The 19,506-nt window shown below is 45.0% G+C and overlaps 1 protein-coding gene across 1 annotated transcript in view; it reads left to right on the top strand.

Moving 5' to 3' along the window:
• Positions 1–19,506, top strand: part of adam19a (ADAM metallopeptidase domain 19a) — a 100,021-nt gene that overhangs the window by 3,541 nt on the left and 76,974 nt on the right. Inside the window, exon 2 of the mRNA XM_069177879.1 lies at positions 11,092–11,171. Within this exon, the coding sequence (XP_069033980.1) occupies positions 11,092–11,171 (80 nt within the window). The remainder of the gene's footprint in view (positions 1–11,091; positions 11,172–19,506) is intronic.

The raw sequence follows: 19,506 nt of genomic DNA, 5'->3' as shown, positions 1-19,506 counted from the left end.
CGTAGATAAACGTAGGTAAACGTTGGTAAACGTAGATAAACGTTGGTAAATGTTGTTAAACGTAGATAAACGTAGGTAAACGTAGATAAACGTAGGTAAACGTTGGTAAACGTAGATAAATGTTGGTAAACGTAGATAAATGTTGGTAAACGTAGATAAACGTTGGTAAACGTTGTTAAACGTAGATAAACGTAGGTAAACGTAGATAAACGTTGTTAAACGTTGGTAAACGTAGGTAAACGTTGGTAAACGTAGGTAAACGCTGGTAAACGTTGTTAAACGTTGTTAAACGTTGTTAAACATAGGTAAATGTTGGTAAGCGTTGGTAAACGTAGGTAAACGTTGGTAAACGTTGGAAACATAGGTAAACGTTGGTAAACGTTGTTAAATGTTAGTAAACGTTTTTGTTAAACGTTGTTGGTGAACGTTAGTAAATGTTTTGTTAAACATTGTTAAACGTTGGTAAACATCAGTAAATGTTGGTAAATGTTGTTAAACGTTAGTAAATGTAAGTAAACGTTGGTAAACGTTTGTAAACACATGTTAATGCCAGATGTGATATTACCAAGCAGATAGTGAAGCTGTTCGATGGGCTGCTCTGTCAACGCACCTCATCTTTAAGTACCCGTTGATTTGTGTCTCAGCCAGACGTTAAAGTGACGTTCTGCTGAAATGGTCTTCAGCTGAACATCTCAGGCGGCAGCATGTTTTACCTGAGCAGAACTGACAAGAGTTTTAATTCATTTTGCTTATTTTGGCTCAGTTCCACCTGTGGAGTTTGCATATAGACGCGCCTCAGCAGGGTTCATCTTGAGTCGCCTTCACAGACGCAAGAGAGGACTTTTAATTTCTGCAGATCCTTAAACATCCTTCACTTAAACTGAAACATTCAGATCTGGTGGCTCGTTGATGGTTCTGTGAATTTTATGCATCAAATCCATATCTGGAGATCGTAGTTAGTAAAGTGGGTGTAAACGTCAGAAGTCAGATTTTATAATCAACATTTCAACTTCTTAGCTCAGAAACATGAAACTGACCAGACTTTATTATAATCACAGATCTAAACTGGATTCTTAAACTGTAGTTGGATTTGCACTGGATGAGTAATTTTAAAGGATTTGGCTTTAGGTCCATTAAATGTCTGTTGAACCTGATGGCTGATGAACGGTATCATGGTGTGACTGACAGCGTTCCCTGATGTCAGCTGGATTCATCCCTTCAACATGCTCGGCACCTTTTCCTCTCAGTTTTTAGTCTCTATTAATCCCAGATGTGTCATCAAAAGGTTTTAATCCCCCCCAAGCTTCAAATGCACTTCTGCTCTCCTGGGATTCAACGGAGCTCGTGCTCAGCAGTTTTCTCTGCAGTATCTGCCTTCACCACGGCCCATTTACCCGGCGCCGGGCGCAGCCTGCCCCGGGCCTGGCTCCACGCTGCTGCCATGCGCCGCCTGCTATCGGAGCCCAGAGGTTTCTGGATGGGAGGATTCCAGAGCTCTTGAAAGCGTGGGCTGCTGTTTCTGGGGAGGCGAGCGGGCGCCGGCTGCACAGTCGGCAGAAATGTTGTGGCTCGACCTCTAAATAGGCAAATTTTCAGGAGTGATACGTTCCCCAACGAAGCTCAGCTCACCTTTTCACACCCGCCTCGTTTTCTAACCGGTCGGCGGGACCGAGAGGTCGGACTGTGGAAGAATATTATGTTTGAAATCGAACAAGATTACGCGGCTGATGTTTCAACACCCACAGAAATAGTGCGTCCGGCACCTCTCTGGTCGGCTGTGTGGGCTTCAGTCATTATTCATCCTCCATGTGTTATGGTGATGCTTCGGGTCGGCGGTGTGCAGGTGAGTTTCCTGCTCCAGTCTAATGCTGTCGTTCTCTGCAGGACAGTGAAGTGCACTTCTTTATAACCCTTTTATGATGAAGGGAGAAAACAGCTTCCCTTTAACAACAGATAATAGAGCAGCATCATGTGGTTCTGTGCTGGGCTCAGTGTATATGTGTACTAAGAACTTCGGTGTTTGGACTGCAGCCCCGAGAGGACCAGCGTGCAGCACTATTTAAGCATCAGTGGTTTTTGGACAGCGAACACAAATCTGCTGAGCAGAGAAGCAGTGACCTTGCTGACTCTTTTCTTTCTGTGCTCCCTTCGGCTCCCACGGGACCTTAACGGACCCTCTGGTGGAGCCCTGGTCCGTTTGGACCGCAGCCTGTTTCCCAAAACTGATTAAAACTCTTTCTGATCCTGTTCTGGCATGTTCGAAAATCTGCAGCGACAAGACCTCGACGAGTCTTCGTTGAGTCTTCAACGAGACCTCGATGCTCAGCTGAAAGGAAGCAGTCGCACCGTTGGAAACTTTTCATGTTTTTGCTGCAGGATTCGTCCACCATGTGACCAGGCGTCCACCATGTGACCAGGCGTCCACCATGGGACCCGCTCGGTGTGTGCTGTCAGAGAGGGCACAAGGAAAGATGTAATAGGGTGATAATATAAAGCAGCTGATTGGCCCGCTCCACTTTATCCTCCGCTCCCTCCGGGAAGACGATCCACACCGTCATTTCTTAAGAAGATAAAGTATTTGCTGTGTGTTATTCCTCCTCTTTTCCTCTCTCTCTTTCAAATGCTTGAGCAGCTGACAGATAGAGATGGTGCTGCTCATTGTTTCCCTCCTGCACCTTGCAGAGATGCTTCACCGGCTGGGAGAGCAAATCCTTCAGCTTTGTCTCCGGATGTCGGCTCAGATCTCCTGAGGGTCAACGGAGGAGACGAGAGGAACTAACAGAAATAAATGAGGAAGAGGTGATGAATGGCCCAACAAGAGGTACCGAAGGATGGCTTGTTTGGACAGGATGTGTTCAATGGGAGGCTGCAGCTCAGATGGTGGAGTGGGTTGCACACTAATCAGAAGGTTGGTGGTTCAATCCCCAGCTCCTCCTGTCCACATGCCTAAGTGCCCTTGAGCAAGACACTGAACCCTAAAATGCTCCTGATGGTGAACCATCAGTGTGTGAATGTTCTCCTGATGGCAGCACCTTGCATGGTGATCTGTCTCATTAGTGTGTGAATGGAAAAACATGTTAAAGCGCTTTGAGACCGAAAGGTGATAAAACTATACAAGTACAGACCATTTACCATTCATACCGATCATCAACCATCAGTGATGTCATCAACCATCAGTGATGTCATCAACCAGCAGTGATGTCATCGTTGGTTTGTGAACGTTATGAATCCTCCAGTTCAGATTCTGTCCGTCACCATCTTTGCTCCTTCGGAGCGGTTTGGAGCAGGAAGTGACCATATTTGGACGAGCTGGGGGAGGAGCCAGAGGTGGATCTGACCGATCTGATTGGAAACCTGACGATACTACGTCCCGCCCACCGATAGCTGTAACCTGACTGCACACAGGCCTGTCAATCAAACAGACACGCCCCCAAAAACAGGTCTTCTTGAATCTTCTTTTCTAATGAATGAGGGATTATTTTCAGATGGACCTCCAGAAAACTAATAAGAAGGAGTGACTTTAGCTAACAACACCGAGATAACTGATGGACACATTTTATTCACTTTGGATTTGATGACAGAAGTTGAATTGGAGTCTATGGAGCCGGAGGCTTTTTGGAGACGACCTCTAGTGGCACAGAATAAATGCAATTTAGGCTTTTTGAAAGGAACACGACTTCCACCGAACTCTGTGTTCTCTTATCTTTGTCTACTGTTCAGCTTCCACCTTAAATTGAAAGCCTGAATGAAACCAATTTATTGTTTAAGCATCTTGACATCAGGGATAATTACATGGACTTTCAGAATAAACAGCAGGCTGAACACACACTTAAAAATACTGTCTTAGAACAATGAGCGCGTAGAAAAAGGGTCTTTTTCTTAATCGTTTTCTGTTGTGGACTCGTTAGAAGTTTGACTCGGAGGGTTCCTGCTGAAGGGGGAGAAAAGGAGTCGAAACCTTTACAGCAATTAAAACGGGATCCAAGAGACGTGAGACTGTTATAAAGAACTCTTATAAAGAACTTTACTAGAATACATGTTGCTGTCTATATGATGCTATTTTCTGCTGCTGCAATGGCCGGTTTGCTCATGGGGGTCATTTAAGTATAGTTTCATCTAATTTACAGGAACTGCAATATTTCCATATTGCAGTTAAAAGCTCAGTTTGCATAGTGTATTATATTCCACTACAGAAAGTACATTAATGTTTTGAGATGTTCATTTAGGTGAAGACAAAGGAAAGAAAATCCTGTTTAGTTTTTCAAAGTGGTAATTCATCCAGTAGGATCATCTGGTGTAAAAGTAGCTCACAGAAAGTCAATAGCTCCTGATGAACAAAGACCACCTGGTGTCATGTGACCTCTAATTGTGGGCTTCCATTTGATTTGCATCATTTCCTTATAATTTTTTTTTCCTGATACAAGATGAATATCAATTTTGGTACGGAAAGAGACAAATCACCACCGGATGAGATGAGACTGAACTGTACCGACTGGAATAATATGAATGAGTTTTTTATGTAATATCCAGTTGAAACCTGGTGAATGAACACGGTGATACTGGAGGTGCAAACACACACACACACACACACACACACACACACACACACACACACACACACACACACACTCACTTCCCAAGTGGAATCTACAGACTCTTAAAAGTTGTAATCTGCCCTCCTGCGACGTGTCTGCTCTCCGTCCATCGACCGGCCACCATGCAGCGCTCTGCTGCAGCTCAGCAACAACACCGATAACACTTCTAACAACATGGCGCTGATAAAAAGGGAGAAAGACAACGTACGTTTCTGCAGATTTAAAGCTGAAATTTCACTGCTGTTTGGTACGAGTCATCGTTTCTTCCTGTGAGGTACATGAACCGTGCGTGTTGCTGCCCTCCTGGAGGAGCTCCCATCGTCCTGATGAAAGAATCACTTCTACCTTAGTTCCCCTTTTAACTTCAAACTGGGTGTAAATATCAGACCTCCCTGATCAGTGGCTCGCTGTCCTTAACGACTCGGTCCAAGGTGGATTGGATCAGATGGAGTTTGTCAGATCGCTTCGATTCTCTCCGTGTTTGACTTTAAACTGAGTTCACAGCAGCGCTCTTCGATTTGAACTCTAGTGTGCTGTGCTTCGGGGAGCTGAGCTTCACCTCTCGGCACTTTTCCATCACGAGATTTTCAGCTTCTTCCAACTTGTCGAGGAGCAGAGAAACTCGGTGTGGAGAGTTACAACACTTTCTGAAACGGAAATAGATTTTGTTCGGTCAGCTGCTTCTCAAACTGTCCAACTCCTCGTTCCTCCGACTGGTTGTCGAGGTCGGAGAGCTGTGACACTTCGAAGACACTCAGGCACTCGTAAAAGCATCCAGCAGCGCTGACAGAGCTGTAACAGGAGGGAGGAGGGAGGAGGGAGGAGGACATGAAAGCAGCGTTTAGCACAGAGAGCTGGTCTCAGTTCTGATGCCTGCAGGTTAGTGTGTGAGCGGGCGGATAAGACGGTGTATCCAATGAGCTCTCTGACAAACTGGGGAATGTGGTTTAGGTTCCTGGTCGGAGGAGCAGCTTCTCCTGGTCGGAGGAGCAGCTTCTCCTGGTCCTCCTCCATTCAGCCACCCATCCATCTCTCTGCTCTCTCCGAGCTCAGACATGACGGACACTCGCAGCTGTTCTGTGATTGGAGAGTTTCAGCGGAGAGTCTGTGGAGGAGGAGAGGAGCAGAGAGCAGCAGTGATTTGTTAACTCCGAGGTTGGTGTTTATTAAGCGCCCTGCAGCCTCATCGAGCCTCCGTCCATCATTCGGGGGGGTGGGGGGGGGTAATGGAGAGCCTCATCCCCTCCAACCTCTAATGCCTCTGCTCCAGCTATTAGCCGGCCTTAATGCGTTCTGCAGAGTGGACGATGGACGCTGCAGACCGATGTGTCACTTGTTGGTTTTGAATATTGAATACAGATGTTTTGTGTTTTCTGTCTCCTGACCCGGTTCGAAAAATGGAACCGAAGACTGAGTGAGATGTGAAAATGTTCTGATGAGTTCAAAGCTGGAAACAGAAGTGAAAAAGGCTGTGAGCTCGTCAGGAGTTTGTTCTGAGATTCACATGAAGTTTCCTTCACTACAGGTCAAAAACAAGCAGCAGCAGCAGTGTGTGAAAAGCTCTCTGAACAAAGCTCCTTTTTCCATCTCGGATCAATACGGTGTCTCTGCTATCACTACTTTAATGTGCTCCGGGGGAACGCTGCAGCAACCATCGTTTTCCATATAAACTCAAGTGGAATGACTGGGCATCCTTATTCTCTGGCCTGTATGCAGAGGTGGGGGCTCAGGGTGGGGGCGGGGGGGTAGAGTGGAGCTCAAGTACATTTTCAAATGTTGAATTTCAATTAAATCGTAGTATTCATGCAGCGCTGCACTCGAAACAACCACAATGTGCAGAATGTGAACAGAAAGACACAGGAGACGCTGTTATTTACCATCAAACAACCCAGACATCTGATTGGTCACCTGAACATCAAACAACCCAGACATCTGATTGGTCACCTGAACATCAAACAACCCAGACATCTGATTGGTCACCTGAACATCGCGTTCTGATGGTTTGAATGAGGACGTCAAACTTCACCATGAACGTGTCCCTGCAGAGAAAACAGAATGTTCCCCTCCACTGCTCAACTCATTGTTTTTCTTCCCCTTTTTCTGAAATCCTCAAATGTCACAGAAATGTTACCCTCCTACACCCTCCTACACCCTCTTACTCACTCCTACACCCTCTTACTCACTCCTACTCACTCCTACTCCTACACCCTCCCACACACTCCTACTCACTCCCACACACTCCTACACCCTCCTACACACTCCTACACCCTCTTACACACTCCTACACCCTCTTACTCACTCCTACACCCTCCTACACACTCCTACACCCTCCTACACACTCCTACACACTCCTACACCCTCTTACTCACTCCTACACCCTCCTACTCCCTCCTACACCCTCCTACTCACTCTTAGACCCTCCCACACACTCCTACTCACTCCTACACACTCTTACAGCCTCCGACTCACTCCTACACCCTCCCACACACTCCTACTCACTCCCACACACTCCTACACCCTCCTACACACTCCTACACCCTCCTACACACTCCTACACACTCCTACACCCTCTTACTCACTCCTACACCCTCCTACACCCTCCTACTCACTCCTACACCCTCCTACACACTCCTACACACTCCTACACCCTCTTACTCACTCCTACACCCTCTTACTCACTCCTACTCACTCCTACTCCTACACCCTCCCACACACTCCTACTCACTCCCACACACTCCTACACCCTCCTACACACTCCTACACCCTCTTACACACTCCTACACCCTCTTACTCACTCCTACACCCTCCTACACACTCCTACACCCTCCTACACACTCCTACACACTCCTACACCCTCTTACTCACTCCTACACCCTCTTACTCACTCCTACACCCTCTTACACACTCCTACACCCTCTTACTCACTCCTACACCCTCCTACACACTCCTACACCCTCCCACACACTCCTACTCACTCCCACACACTCCTACACCCTCCTACACACTCCTACACCCTCTTACACACTCCTACACCCTCTTACTCACTCCTACACCCTCCTACACACTCCTACACCCTCTTACTCACTCCTACACCCTCCTACTCCCTCCTACTCACTCCTAGACCCTCCCACACACTCCTACTCACTCCTACACACTCCTACACCCTCTTACTCACTCCTACACCCTCCCACACACTCCTACTCACTCCCACACACTCCTACACCCTCTTACTCACTCCTACTCACTCCTACTCCTACACCCTCCCACACACTCCTACACACTCCTACACACTCCTACACCCTCTTACTCACTCCTACTCACTCCTACTCCTACACCCTCCCACACACTCCTACTCACTCCCACACACTCCTACACCCTCCTACACACTCCTACACCCTCCTACACACTCCTACACCCTCTTACTCACTCCTACTCACTCCTACTCCTACACCCTCCCACACACTCCTACACCCTCCTACACACTCCTACACCCTCCTACACACTCCTACACCCTCTTACTCACTCCTACACCCTCCTACTCCCTCCTACACCCTCTTACTCACTCCTACTCACTCCTACTCCTACACCCTCCCACACACTCCTACTCACTCCCACACACTCCTACACCCTCCTACACACTCCTACACCCTCCTACACACTCCTACACACTCCTACACCCTCTTACTCACTCCTACACCCTCCCACACACTCCTACTCACTCCTACACACTCTTACAGCCTCCGACTCACTCCTACTCACTCTTACACAAAGAAAACCCAGCTGGTGTCTCCTGACCTGATGCGCCTTCTTCGGTCTTGGACCCTGAAGCCCCGCCCCTCTTGAAACGTGATGTCATCAGAACTTTCTGAAGCATTTCAAGGGTCTCTGTTGACCGTTTACAGAGTTTGATACAAAGCTGATGTTTCTCTGGTCCAGTTTCAGGTCCGCGGTGACATCACAGCACATTACCAGCGGTCACAAAAAGCCTTTTTGATCCATAATTGGTCATAATTAAGAAATACGAAACATGCTGCTTGTGTTGGTATTAACCATGTTTGAGCTTTAATTGTCTTGACTGTCTTTAGGAAAGTAAACTCAGTTAGTTCATCTCATTTCCAGGATGTTTTCTAGGTGGATCCTGGTTTTAAAACCTTTTTCTGTTATTCATTTGATAAACACGGATATGGAGATTAACACTAAACCATGTTGTGCTTCCGTCTGCTGTGGGTGGCCGACCGTGTGCTGCCGTGAGCGTGCTTGATTCAGTGCTTGATAGACTGCAGACTGAAGTCTTTAAAAGTCCATTACACTGCAGCTTTATGTTGCACCTTGTTCTGTCTTCCAGATTAGATCAGCTTAATGTTCCCCACAGTTGAAATGAAACTTCTAAAAAAGCCGTCTGTGTGCTGGGTTCTGGTAGATTATAACAGTGACGACGTAACGCTATCCGTGATGGAACGCGTATCCGGCCCAGCCCGACGTGTATGAATCGCTCTCTTTCACATTCAACGTCCAGAGAAGACTTTTTGTCAAATTGAAGTGAGCTTCATGATTCATCCGAGCTAATGTAGTCATCCTGTAGAGATCCGCTCTGGTGCATCGACTCGGATCAGAACCAAGAAAAATAATAGTTTTCCAATGATGGTGCCATTCTTTACTTTCAGTTTTTAATCAGCTTTTATGAAGATGGAGCTGCTTCTATCAGCGGGGGGGCAGATCGGTGTTTTTATAAAGGAACCATAGACCTGAGCTTCTCTCACATTTATAAAAACCAGATAGATATTAACATTTCTAATGCTGCGATACATGAGAGCAGTTCAGATCATTGTGTCTCAGGCGACGCTCCTGTTGGTGTTATCAGTGATTCACTTCATCATCTTCTGCCTCATTTCATATCATCAGCATCCCGGAGGTTTAACGTCAGATCACCTGCCAGCAGGCGGAAAAGCTGCATTTCTTTTGCATCAGACTTTCAGTCCATAATGTTGAGAACAGGTTCAGTATTATCGTTATTATTATTTCCTGCTTTTCATTCCACAATCCCACCGTGGTGAAGATAACAGAGACAGTTATTATAATTCAAAGTTCTCCCAGCTGCCCCTCATCCATAGAGAATAAGGTTGTTCATAATGGGCTTATAATGGTGCTATTAATAATTACATTTGGGGATGTTTTATTTTTTCAAACAGAAAGTTTGGACTTGAGTGATTAATATACTTCCAGTGGATTAAATTATTAATGGCAGTTAATAGATGAACATCCCTGATCATCTGTACCTGTGCTGCTTTGGTTTTCTGGAGCCTCTGAGGTCGTCGTGTCTGCAGCTGTTCAGAGACTCCACGCTGCCGCTGGCTTCCTGCTCTGCAGCAGCAGATGAGCTGAGGAGCATCATGGAGCTTTTACCAACTACAGAAAAGACACAAACATTTCCAAAGAAGAGAAAAACTCCTCTGGCTTCAAACGTTTGTCCGTCTGCTAAGTGGGACTTTTTAAAATTACTTTTTCTTGTCTCATGTAGCCACATATTAAATTGGAGCTCCAGGTTTATACTTCTCTAAACTACATTAAAACCAAAAGTCCTGTGTAATCTTATTTTCTTTTTGTTAAAATGTATTTTTAACATTTATATTAATAACTATCGTTTAGGAACCAGTCAAAGTGTCCTTCTATATTTGTGGAGAAGAACACATCAGGATATGTCTTCATGAGTCTAATCGTTGTGTAAAGGACCTGCAGGAGTTTCTGTTTGCTGTCTTTCACTCAACCAGATTTCAGGATATTGATACATTTCTTGCATTACTGTATTTTACTACTTTATTTTATGTCTTAAACTTCACTTTTATTTTTTATCCTATTTTTTAGCTTGCTTACTGTTTTAATCACTGTTCTTTATTGTGTTTAAATGTCCTTTTCTTTTGCTTGATGTTTTGATGCTTTTAATGTTTTTTTGTGAAGCACTTTGAATTTCCTTCTTGTTGAAATGTTCTACAGAAATAAACTCCTTCACCTGCAGGAGTTTGGTTTTCAAACTGACTTCAGTTTTGTATGAACTAATCAGCACCTGATTGTGATTGGTCATTCAGTCAGAGACGTGCTGCTGGAATATTGAACATACAATGAGCTGCTGAACTGAACCGGACCGGACCGGACCGGTCCTCCTGCATCTCATCCAGCCTTCAGTTAATCACTGCCTCAGTCAGAAGACATGTGTCCTTTCACTGTGATGTTATGATGCTGTTCCTTCTCCCTGAAGCTCCACAAGCCAAATATTAAAATAAAATGACTGAAATTAATCTCTGATGTGTCGTCACGGCTGCGCTGTAAAACACGGACAGCTCACATCCAAACAGCTGCCATGTTACTGAACACTCCTGAAGCTTTCATGAGTATTTCATTTGTTTTCTCTCAATAACATTGTGTCACGACACCCTGAAGCAGTTTGACCGTGTGTCTGTAAACACATCATATTAATGTCCTCCTGCTTGGTGTCCTTCAGGGCTGCGCGGAGGACGGACGGTGACAGCCCGGTGGATCTCTCAGGGTCGGACCAGGAGGGACGCCGAGACCGCCACGCAGGTCAGACACCTCATCAGCCTTTCACCGACCTTCACACACACACACCATCACAACACAACTTCAGCCAATGGTTTACCTGTTTGTGATCAGGCCTGTATACCTGGTTGTTATGGTAACAGCCTGCAGCGGTTTTTACATTCAGCAGCAGAGGGAGGAGCTGAAGTGTAAAGTTGTGACTTTGGGGGCAAAAATCTAAAGCAGGGATCAATACTGATGTCTGAACACGTGTCTGAACATGTCTGAACATGTCTGAACATGTCTGAACATCTGTCTGAACACGTGTCTGAACACCTGTCTGAACATCTGTCTGAACACGTGCCTGAACACCTGTCTGAACATGTCTGAACACATCATGACTTCATCTGTTAGACGTCTCTGGTTTGAACTGGTTTTATTTAAAGCTTGTCTGGTTTTGTGGCTGAATGAAGGACAGTTGGTCTTCTGTGATTATTGATACAGAGGCTATTTTACTGCCCCACCACCACCACCACCAGCAGCTCTACATACAGTGTATCCGGAAAGTATTCACAGCGCTTCACTTTTTCCACATTGCTATATTACAGCCTTATTCCAAAATGGATTAAATTCATTTTTTTCCCTCAAAATTCTACACACAATACCCCATAACGACAATGTGAAATACATTTTTTTGAAATTTTTGCAAATTTATTAAAAATCAAAAACGAAAAAAATCACATGTACATAAGTATTCACAGCCTTTGCCATTACACTCAAAATTGAGCTCAGATGCTTCCTGTTTCCACTGATCATCATGAGATGTTTCTACAACTTGATTGGAGTCCACCTGGTAAATTCAGTTGATTGGACATGATTTGGAAAGACACACACCGTCTATATAAGGTCCCACAGTTGACATGTCAGAGCACAAACCAAGACATGAAGTCCAAGGAATCATCTGTAGACCTCTGAGACAGGATTGTATGGAGGCACAGATCTGGGGAAGGGTACAGAAACATTTCTGCAGCATTGAAGGTCCCAATGAGCACAGTGGCCTCCATCATCTGTAAATGGAAGAAGTTTGAACCACCAGGACTCTTCCTGGAGTCGGCCACCCGGCCAAACTGAGCGATCGGGGGAGAAGGGCCTCAGTCAGGGATGTGACCAAGAACCCGATGGTCACTCTGACAGAGCTCCAACGTTGCTCTGTGAAAAGAGGAGAACCTTCCAGAAGGACAACCATCTCTGCAGCACTCCACCAAGCAGGCCTGTATGGTAGAGTGGCCAGACGGAAGACACTCCTCAGTAAAAGGCTCATGACAGCCCACCTGGAGTTTACCAAAAGACACCTGAAGGACTGTCAGACCATGAGAAACTAAATTCTCTGGTCTGATGAAACAAAGATTGAACTCTTTGGCCTGAATGCCAAGCGTCATGTTTGGAGGAAACCAGGCACCGCTCATCACCTGGCCAACACCATCTCTACAGTGAAGCCTGGTGGTGGCAGCATCATGCTGTGGGGATGTTTTTCAGCAGCAGGAACTGGGAGACTAGTCAGGATGGAGGGAAAGATGAATGCAGCAATGTACAGAGACATCCTTGATGAAAACCTTCTCCAGAGCGCTCTGGACCTCAGACTGGGGCAAAGGTTCATCTTCCAACAGGACAACGACCCGAAGCACACAGCCAAGATAACAAAGGAGTGTCTTCGGGACAACTCTGTGAATGTCTTTGAGTGTCCCAGGCAGAGCCCAGACTTGAACCAGATTGAACATCTCTGGAGAGATCTGAAGATGTCTGAGCACCGACGCTCCCCATCCAACCTGATGGAGCTTGAGAGGTCCTGCAAAGAAGAACGGGAGAAACTGCCCAAGAATAGGAGCCAAGCTTGTAGCATCATACTCAAAAAGACTTGAGGCTGTAATTTCTGCCAAAGGTGCTTCAACAAAGTATTGAGCAAAGGCTGTGAATACTTATGTACATGTTATATTTTAGTTCTTTATTTTTAATAGATTTGCAAAAATTTTAAACAAACTATTTTCACTTTGTCATTATGGGATATTGTGTGTAGAATTTTGAGGAAAAAAATGAATTTAATCCATTTTGGAATAAGGCTGTAACATAACAAAATGTGTAAAAAGTGAAGCGCTGTGAATACTTTCTGGATGGACTGTACACATAAAGGGAGCCAGATGATCACATTCAACGCTGCGTGCCCTTTGGAAACATGATGAGTCCACAGCAGAACAGGCAGTTTGAACTTAGCACAGCATTTTCCAAAGTGATCACCAACCCGACCAGCACAACACCAGGCTTAGTTTGTAGAGATGTCCTTAAAAACCTCCATCAGGTGGAGCGCAGGAGACGAACGGCTCGGTGGAGCAGCATTACCATGAAATCGTAATGTAATCCTGACAGCGCCTTCATATCTTGCAAATCCCGACGCCAAGAACACAACTCAGACCCGCCGTGCAGTCAGCAAACAGCTGTCAGAACCTGAGAGGACGAACCGGTAAGCTGGAATCAGTGGAATCAGCTTAAAGTTAAACTACTGTTGAAGATGCAAGCCATGCAAATATATTTCAACATGAAAGAACACCAATACATGACAGAATGAACACAATATTTGTTTTTCACGATATGGATCTGGTCACATTAATGCCTTTTTCTGAGATTTATGACTTGAAGTAAAAAGAAAAATGATGCAATTTCTACGTTTTGTGGGCGGAGCTTTAGCGCCACCAACTGTCTTGCCGGGTCAGTCGAGGTGACGTATCTTCCGCTGCAAAGGATTGTAGGTCAGAACAGCCAGAGCAGCATACTGGCCTGCAGACTGCAGATGTAGTAGAACATCCTGGTGTTACGGGGCTATTCTGCTTGAGGGGATTTGGAGCAGATCATCAGTCGGTTGCTGGTTCAAGTCCGACCCCTTCATGTCCTGTCATGTTGCCACTATGATGATTTAATAAAGACAAAATAATAATAAGATGGGGTGAATTTGATAGTTTTCTGTTGTTGTTGCTTCGGATATTCTGGTTGTATTGAGGTTTGTTGCCCTGCCGTTGTCAAGGTAACGACTTTCACCAGCCAGTTTGTATATTCGGTATGAGTTTGCCTTTTTGAAGCTTCGGTTTGAGTGTTTCCAACCTGCTGTTGAGACTTTTTTTAGGCAACAACTCCATCGATAAGTAGTCTCCGTGTTTGAGTTTACAGGTCATCAGTTATTAATATGGATGTTATGTAACCTCCTGTGAAACATGTTGTATAAGGGAGTTACACAAGGATTGTTTAGTTCCATGTAAAACCACTCAGATGTTTCCTGTTTCCTTGTTGTGTTGTGCAGTATCATATTTTTGGGAGTTATCTGAATCTTTTCCACGTTGACTCTGTTCGGCCTGCTCCATCAGGACTTTAGATATGTGCTGTCTGTCCAATCAGAATCTGTTTTATATTGTAAAGCAGATGAGTGCCGTCCTCAGACGGCCCTGATGAAGCCAGCTGACCCGCTCTTACAACTGAGGCTTTTTTTGGAGAGAAATTTAGTTTTTCTCTTCTGCTTTTCAGTCCTGTTTTGTAATTGCCGGTCTGACCGTGAAATGATGGAGCTGAGGGTTTAAAGTGAAACCTGAAAGCTCCTAACTCCAGCGGTATATCAGGCCTGTTTCAGCTCATCTTCCTGTTGATGGCTGGCTGACGGTTCACGCCTGCTCTCCAGAAGGGCACTTTATAATTGATGGTGATCACTGGAGGCGTCCGACTGCCTTTCATGCATCGTAATGCTGACGATAACAGGAGAGCGGAGCCCTGCTGAGAAACATAGCAGAACACAATGATTCATTCATCTCCACACCGGAGTCCCGGTGCTCACCGGCATGCAGACGTCTGGATATCGATGCTCGCCCTGCACCCTTCGGTAGAATCAGAGGAACTGAGAAGGGTTAGTGTCGGTCCAGGAGAGACCAGTCGGGGGGGAACCAACCAAAAAACATTTCTAAAGACACTTTTACACGGTGAAAATGTTTTTGACAGTTTCACAACAGCGTTAAGTCCAACCATCAACCAGCAGTGACGTCATCAACCAGCAGTGATGTCATCAACCAGCAGTGATGTCATCGTTGGTTTGTGAACGTTATGAATCCTCCAGTTCAGATTCTGTCCGTCACCATCTTGTTAGTTCGGAGCGGTTTGGAGCAGGAAGTGACCATATTTGGACGAGCTGGGGGAGGAGCCAGAGGTGGATCTGACCGATCTGATTGGAGACCTGACGATACTACGTCCCGCCCACCGATAGCTGTAACCTAATTCAGAGTTTCTTACTAATTGCAGGTGCAGAATGAAAATCACCTGTAAGCTGTGACCTCCTCATTAAGAGGACATCATGGTCTGCTCTCCTCCTCCCTCCTCCTTCTGTTTCTCCTCCAGCAGCAGCTCGCTGTCGGAGGATCCGTCATCCCTGTTCGTTGTCGTCGCTCCGACTCGTCCTTCAGTTATTGGAGGTCAGAGACTCTGTTTCTCCTCCGCCTCGCTTCTTTTTTATCTCGCCGTCCTCTCTGTATCTCTACTTTCTGTCTGCCTCGTGATTAGATTATCTCTCACCTCGCCAGCGCTGGAGATGGCTGTGACATTCACCCTGGCAAGATTAGGAGGCGCACACATGGATGGACGGCGGGTGGCTCGCTGAGGGTTTGTTCACAGGAGCTTTTTGCATTCACATCACACGGTCACAGCGATGATGCTCAGAAGGATGAAACACTGCAAATTAAAAGGCAGAAAGGAAGTCTTCCATCAGATAAGTGGATCAGTATCGATCAGTCTGTGGTTTAAATATGTCGCCAGTCCATCCAGCATCATTTTCATTGTGTTCTCCGGGCCGGAGTCCAGCCCATAAAGACTCAAACTCCATCGGACAGCTGACAGTATTTTTATTGGATTGTTTCACACTAAGGAACCGGAGGCCTAATTGATTGATAGCTTTTACATAACGGCCTCAGAAAAGTTTTTCCTATGACTGTTAGCCTGTCGTTCTCCTTTTAAACATTTCTCAGGGACGTTTCAAGGTACTTTAGGTGTCAGATGAAGCTGAGTGGATTTTATGAGTCCATGTAGGAGAGCCGAGGCCTCCTACGCAATGTCCAGGGAAAAGGCTGATTTCTGACACGCTGGGCTCCTTCAGTGTTCAGGAGAATCAGCTGACTGATGTCCAACATTTTCTGCAGTTTCATGTTCACAGAAGAAATGTGACGTCGTTGGCCAGAAGTCATCACAGTCAACTTTACTGTCAAATGGATTTTTGTTTAATGCAGAATAAAATCCAGTTCAGAGATTGAACTCGACAACATAAAGCAGCAGTTAACCACAGTTTCCTAAATGAAACTGTATAAAATGTAATCACTGAAAGATTTAGTGATTTCTGAACCTCTGATGGAGCTCTGTGTAAAAAGCTTCATGTTGTGATCTTCTGATTTTTGTGCTCACTTTCGTTCTCCCTGATCTGGCTTTGGAAATAATGGATCCGGTTTCCAGGAAGTGTTTTTGAGCTCTATGCCCCACCCCCTTTAGAAATTGTCGGTCCAGCCATGATTAGATGCTAAAAGTCCTTCTTTTTCTCAGAATAACAATCTGACTTCTTCTGACACGTAGTTCTGATGTTTCTCACCGTCACAATCTTGATTATTATTATGAATATATTATTGTTGAACAGTGTTCTAATGGATGTTGATGGAACGAGCCTCTGATAAATGGATCAAATCCACCTAAATGCTGCTTCAGTGGAACGAGACGATTTCAGAAAAAAGACGTTGAATTTCACCGACCTGCTTGAGTTTGACTGAGGAGCTACAATTACTTCTGAATCGTAATATTCATTTATTTATTGTTTTTTGTTTTTGTATGTTCTAAATCATGAAAGTGTAGTTACCCCGTCGTGTCCGAGGTCAGGCTGCAGGGTCACGAGGATGTTTCCTCTGTGAACATGTCGGCTTCTCTTCACTCCCACAACTCCACATATTGTTCCGATGTTCAAGTTCTCAACTCAAAGAAAAGTGACACGGCTGTTTCTGCACGTAAGTCCCTGCTGTCAGTCTTGATGTTGGTGTGTGTGTGTGTGTGTGTCTGTGTGTGTGTGTGTGTGTGTGTGTGTGTGTGTGTGTGTGTGTGTGTGTGAATAAGTCTGCAGCGTTTTCAAAGCACAGGACTGTTATAGAAATGTAAATTCATTGGCTGCTCGTGTCCTGGAGAGTGGACGCTTTGATTTTCTGGTGGGTTTAACATTTTAAAGGATCTTCGACAGCAATTGAAGAGGAAGAATTTTAAAAGGTGGCCAGCAACTCTTCACTGCACAATCTCATAAAAAGGATTCTTGCTTTTGGTTGAATAACACTGCAGATAATTGATTGGTGTGTAACTGTTCACTCTGTATGAGAGTATCTGATACCGCTGCAGGAAATGTCAGGATTTTATATTTTATTGTGAAGCAGTTGCAACTCTGCAGTAAAAAGTACATTAGAGTGAGTGTTATTTTACCCAATTTAAAATGCATGCTGAAGGTATGTTGAGCAACACGTCTGCACTGAAGTTCTCCGTCTTAGGAATGACTTCAGGGAGTAAGTAGAGAGGATGGAGGGGAAGGCAGTGATGCATGCTGGGAGCTGTGGAACATAAATTCATCTGTGTGTTATTTCCACGAGTTTGTAATGTTTGCTAGCCACACAGTCTTCATGGGTTTGCCTCCCTCTCCAAGAGTAGAGCTTCTCTGAAGAGGCAGGAAGAAATACCTCCGCATCTTACATCCTCTGCTGCCGGCCGGGTTTTGTTTCCGTCGATTTGAATATCAGGAGGGAATCGCTGAATTATACCTTCAACCCTTGAAGCTCCAGGCTGGAAGTTTTCACCGAACAAATGTCCCAAAATTCAGTAGATAAAGACTGTTGAGGCCAAAACAACCAAACCTAGTTTCTGTGGAGAAGACAAACTTTGGAGAATATTAAAAAACATCAACATGGCTCCTCCGCCTGTGTGAGGGTCCTGGCGTTTCTAACTCGCCCCATGTCAACAGGTTGGATGTGTTCATACCAAGTATCAACCATCAGTGATGTCATCCTCCATCAGTGATGTCATCGTTGGTTTGTGAACGTTATGAATCCTCCAGTTCAGATTCTGTCCGTCACCATCTTTGCTAGTTCGGAGCGGTTTGGAGCAGGAAGTGACCATATTTGGACGAGCTGTGGGAGGAGCCAGCGGTGGATCTGATCGGAAACCTGCAAATTGCTAACGGCTAGTTAGGAAGCACAACAACAACTGTTGTTTTGTAAAAAACAAAAAAGCACTTAGTGCACTTTCAGAAAGATAATAAGCGTTAATCATTTGGTGAAAAAATGGCTTTCGAGCTCCAACACCACAGATCAGTCTGAAAAAACTCAACCCGGCAGTTTTCAATTCATTTCAATTAAACTTTATTTATATAGCACCAAATCACAACACAGGTTATTTCATGGCACTTAACACATTAAAGTCTTTACAGCAGAACTTTACAATATTATACAGAGAAACCAACAATTCAACAATTCTACAATTCCCACATAAACTAGGAGGAAAAAAACTCCTCTTTAAGGGAGAAAAACATCCAACAGAGGGAAGAAAAACTCCTTTTAACAGGAAGAAACCTCCAACAGAACCAGGATCAGAGGTGGGCGGAGCTTCTGTTAACAGAACCAGGATCAGAGGTGGGCGGAGCATCTGTTAACAGAACCAGGATCAGAGGTGGGAGGAGCATCTGTTAACAGAACCAGGATCAGAGGTGGGCGGAGCATCTGTTAACAGAACCAGGATCAGAGGTGGGAGGAGCATCTGTTAACAGAACCGGGCTCAGAGGTGGGAGGAGCATCTGTTAACAGAACCAGGCTCAGAGGTGGGCGGAGCATCTGCCTCGACCGGTTGGGGTGAGAGGAGAGCAGAGAGAGAAAAGGACAGCATAGAGATAGAAGAGAAGAACTGTTGGTGGAGACGACAATCACAACTGACCATGAAATAATGAATCAATACATTTCTTGGTGGTTCAGTTTAAAGCACCAACCGTGGATGTTATTTAGGACCTAAACCACCATGTTCACCTCAATGTAACAGAAACACTGTTAATGCTGCTCGTTTAACAAATCAAAATGTCCTTCACAATTAAAATTTATTTTTAGGGAAAAAGTGTGCCACCAACAAACAAACTGACAGAAGATCAAAGGGAACTGACACGCACGCTTTGATTGACAGCAGAGACCTCTTAGCATGAAAGATGCAAATTAGATGATGAAGATCCTGCAGATGATGATTTACAAATACTTCTATGTTTCTACTGATTTTTCTTCAGTGTGATGAGAACATTGAATGG

This window comes from Embiotoca jacksoni, unplaced genomic scaffold (genome assembly GCF_022577435.1).
Source record: "Embiotoca jacksoni isolate LCO1_2020_lvr unplaced genomic scaffold, fEmbJac1.0.p SCAF_78, whole genome shotgun sequence".
NCBI lineage: Eukaryota > Metazoa > Chordata > Actinopteri > Embiotocidae > Embiotoca > Embiotoca jacksoni.
The sequence above is the reverse complement of the archived record's forward strand: the minus strand, read 5'-3'. Positions and strand labels throughout refer to the sequence as shown.